At 45.4% G+C, this 1,925-nt stretch overlaps 1 protein-coding gene across 1 annotated transcript in view; it reads left to right on the top strand.

The window, feature by feature from the left end:
* Positions 1–1,925, top strand: part of SDCBP2 (syndecan binding protein 2) — an 11,083-nt gene that overhangs the window by 4,782 nt on the left and 4,376 nt on the right. Inside the window, exon 4 of the mRNA XM_008052415.2 lies at positions 1,809–1,925. Coding sequence (XP_008050606.1) covers positions 1,809–1,925 — 117 coding nt within the window. The remainder of the gene's footprint in view (positions 1–1,808) is intronic.

Here is a 1,925-nt window from a genome sequence, read left to right as displayed (position 1 = left end):
ATCTCTACAATAAATCAAAAAATCAGCTGGGCGTGGTAGCGCGTGCCTGTAGTTCCAGCTCCTTGGAAGGCTGAGGCGGAAGGATTGCCGGAGCCCAGCAGATCGAGGCTGCGGTGTCCGGGAGCGGCCACTGCACTCCAGTCTGGGCGACAGAGTGAGACTCCAACTCTAAAAAATTAATTAATTAATTAATTAATGATCAAATTTTAGCTAATTTTTGCATAAGGTATGAGGCATAGATTAAGGGTTCATATTTTGCCTACGGTTGTCCAGTGACACAAGCACCATTTGTTGAAAAGACAGGCCTTTCTCCATTGAGTTGCTCTGGCACCTCTGTCCAAAAGCGGTTGGCCCTACTTGTCTGAGGATATTTCTGGATTTTCTATTCTATACCATTGATCCTTCAATCCCTCCACCAGTACCACATTGTCTTGATAACTGTAGCTATATAGTGAGTCTTGACATTTGGTGGAATAATTTCTCTCTTTATTTTTTTTTGGCCAGAATTGTTTTAGCTATTCTAATTTTTTTGTCTTTTAAGATAAAGTTTAGATGAGTCTTGTCTGTATCTAGAAAACATCTTGAAGAGATTTTGCTAGCAATTGTCTGTTTATTAATTTGGGGACATGGATAGCTTTACTAGTTCTTTCAATCCATGAATACACAAGATCTTCCATTTGTTTGGATCTTTGATATATTTTATCAGTATTCTGTCACTTTCAGTATATCGTTTTTGTGTATGTTTTGTTAGACTTACACCTATTTCCTTTCTCTTTTTTTTGAAAGATTATAAGCAGTATTTTATTTTTCACTTTAGTTTCCACATGTTCATTGTTAGTATATATTAGTACAGTGGGGCTGGGTGCAGTGGTTTACACCTGTAGGACCAGCACTTTGGGAGGCTGAGGCAGTTGGATTGCTTGACCACAAGAGTTGGAGACCAGCCTGGGCAACATAGCAAGACCTTGTCTCTACCAAAAAATAAAAAATAAAAAAACTTAGCTGTGAGTGGTGGCACATGCCTGTAGTCCCAGCTACTCAGAGGCTGCGGTGGAAGGATCTGAACCCAGCTGGTTGAGGCTGCAGTGAGCCGTGATGGTGCCACTGCCCTCCAGCCTGAGCAACAGAGTAAGACTCTGAATCCAAAAAACAAAAAAGGATACCATTGAATTTCGTGTGCTAGTCTTTATCCTATGACTTTGATGAATTCATTTATTATACCTAGGAGTTTATTCGTAAAGTCTTTGGAATTTTTTAGTAGACCATTATGTCATCTGAAAATAGGGAGATTTATTTCTTTGCTGATCTGTATGCCTTTCCCCCTTGTTCTTGCCTTATTGCGCTAGCTGGTTCTGCCAGCGCCGTGTTTAACAGTTGTGAGGAGGGTGAACTTTCTTGCCTTGCTTTGCATCTTTGGGGGTAGCATTAATTTTCCACTTTTAGCTTCATTTTTTTTCAAGACAAAAATCCAATCGAGCCCCTTTGTCCCCCATTGCTCACATTTACTGTGATTTTTTTTTCTCTGTTTTGTGTGGATTTTAAAGGGGTCTTTTTCTGATACCAGTTTCCTTTGGAAAATGAGGGGCCCCCGCCCGCATCCCCGCCTTGGCTCTCCCCAGTCACCTCTTGGCTTTTAGGGGCATGGACTTCAACGCCCCCTCGTGGCTTCCTGGAGCCAGGTCTCTTCCTGGGCCCTGCGGAGAAGTGTGTGGTTTGGGGATGGTGGGACCCGGGGGCCGCCCCATCCTCCTTTCCCCATCCCTGGGGTCCCAGGGGCCGGCTGACCCTCTGCTCCCTGGTGTCCGCAGACTGCGGTCTCGGGCCCCTGGCCCGGCCAGGCGGTGGCACCCGTCACCGGGAACAACCTGGGCGTGCGGCGAGCGGAGATCAAGCCCGGGGTGCGCGAGCTCCACCTGTGCAAGGAC

The sequence above is a fragment of the Carlito syrichta genome, unplaced genomic scaffold, assembly GCF_000164805.1.
Source record: "Carlito syrichta isolate Samal-C Ts95f unplaced genomic scaffold, Tarsius_syrichta-2.0.1 Scaffold274096, whole genome shotgun sequence".
Classification (NCBI taxonomy): domain Eukaryota; kingdom Metazoa; phylum Chordata; class Mammalia; order Primates; family Tarsiidae; genus Carlito; species Carlito syrichta.
Note: the sequence above shows the minus strand (reverse complement) of the source record. Positions and strands in the feature narration are given on the sequence as shown.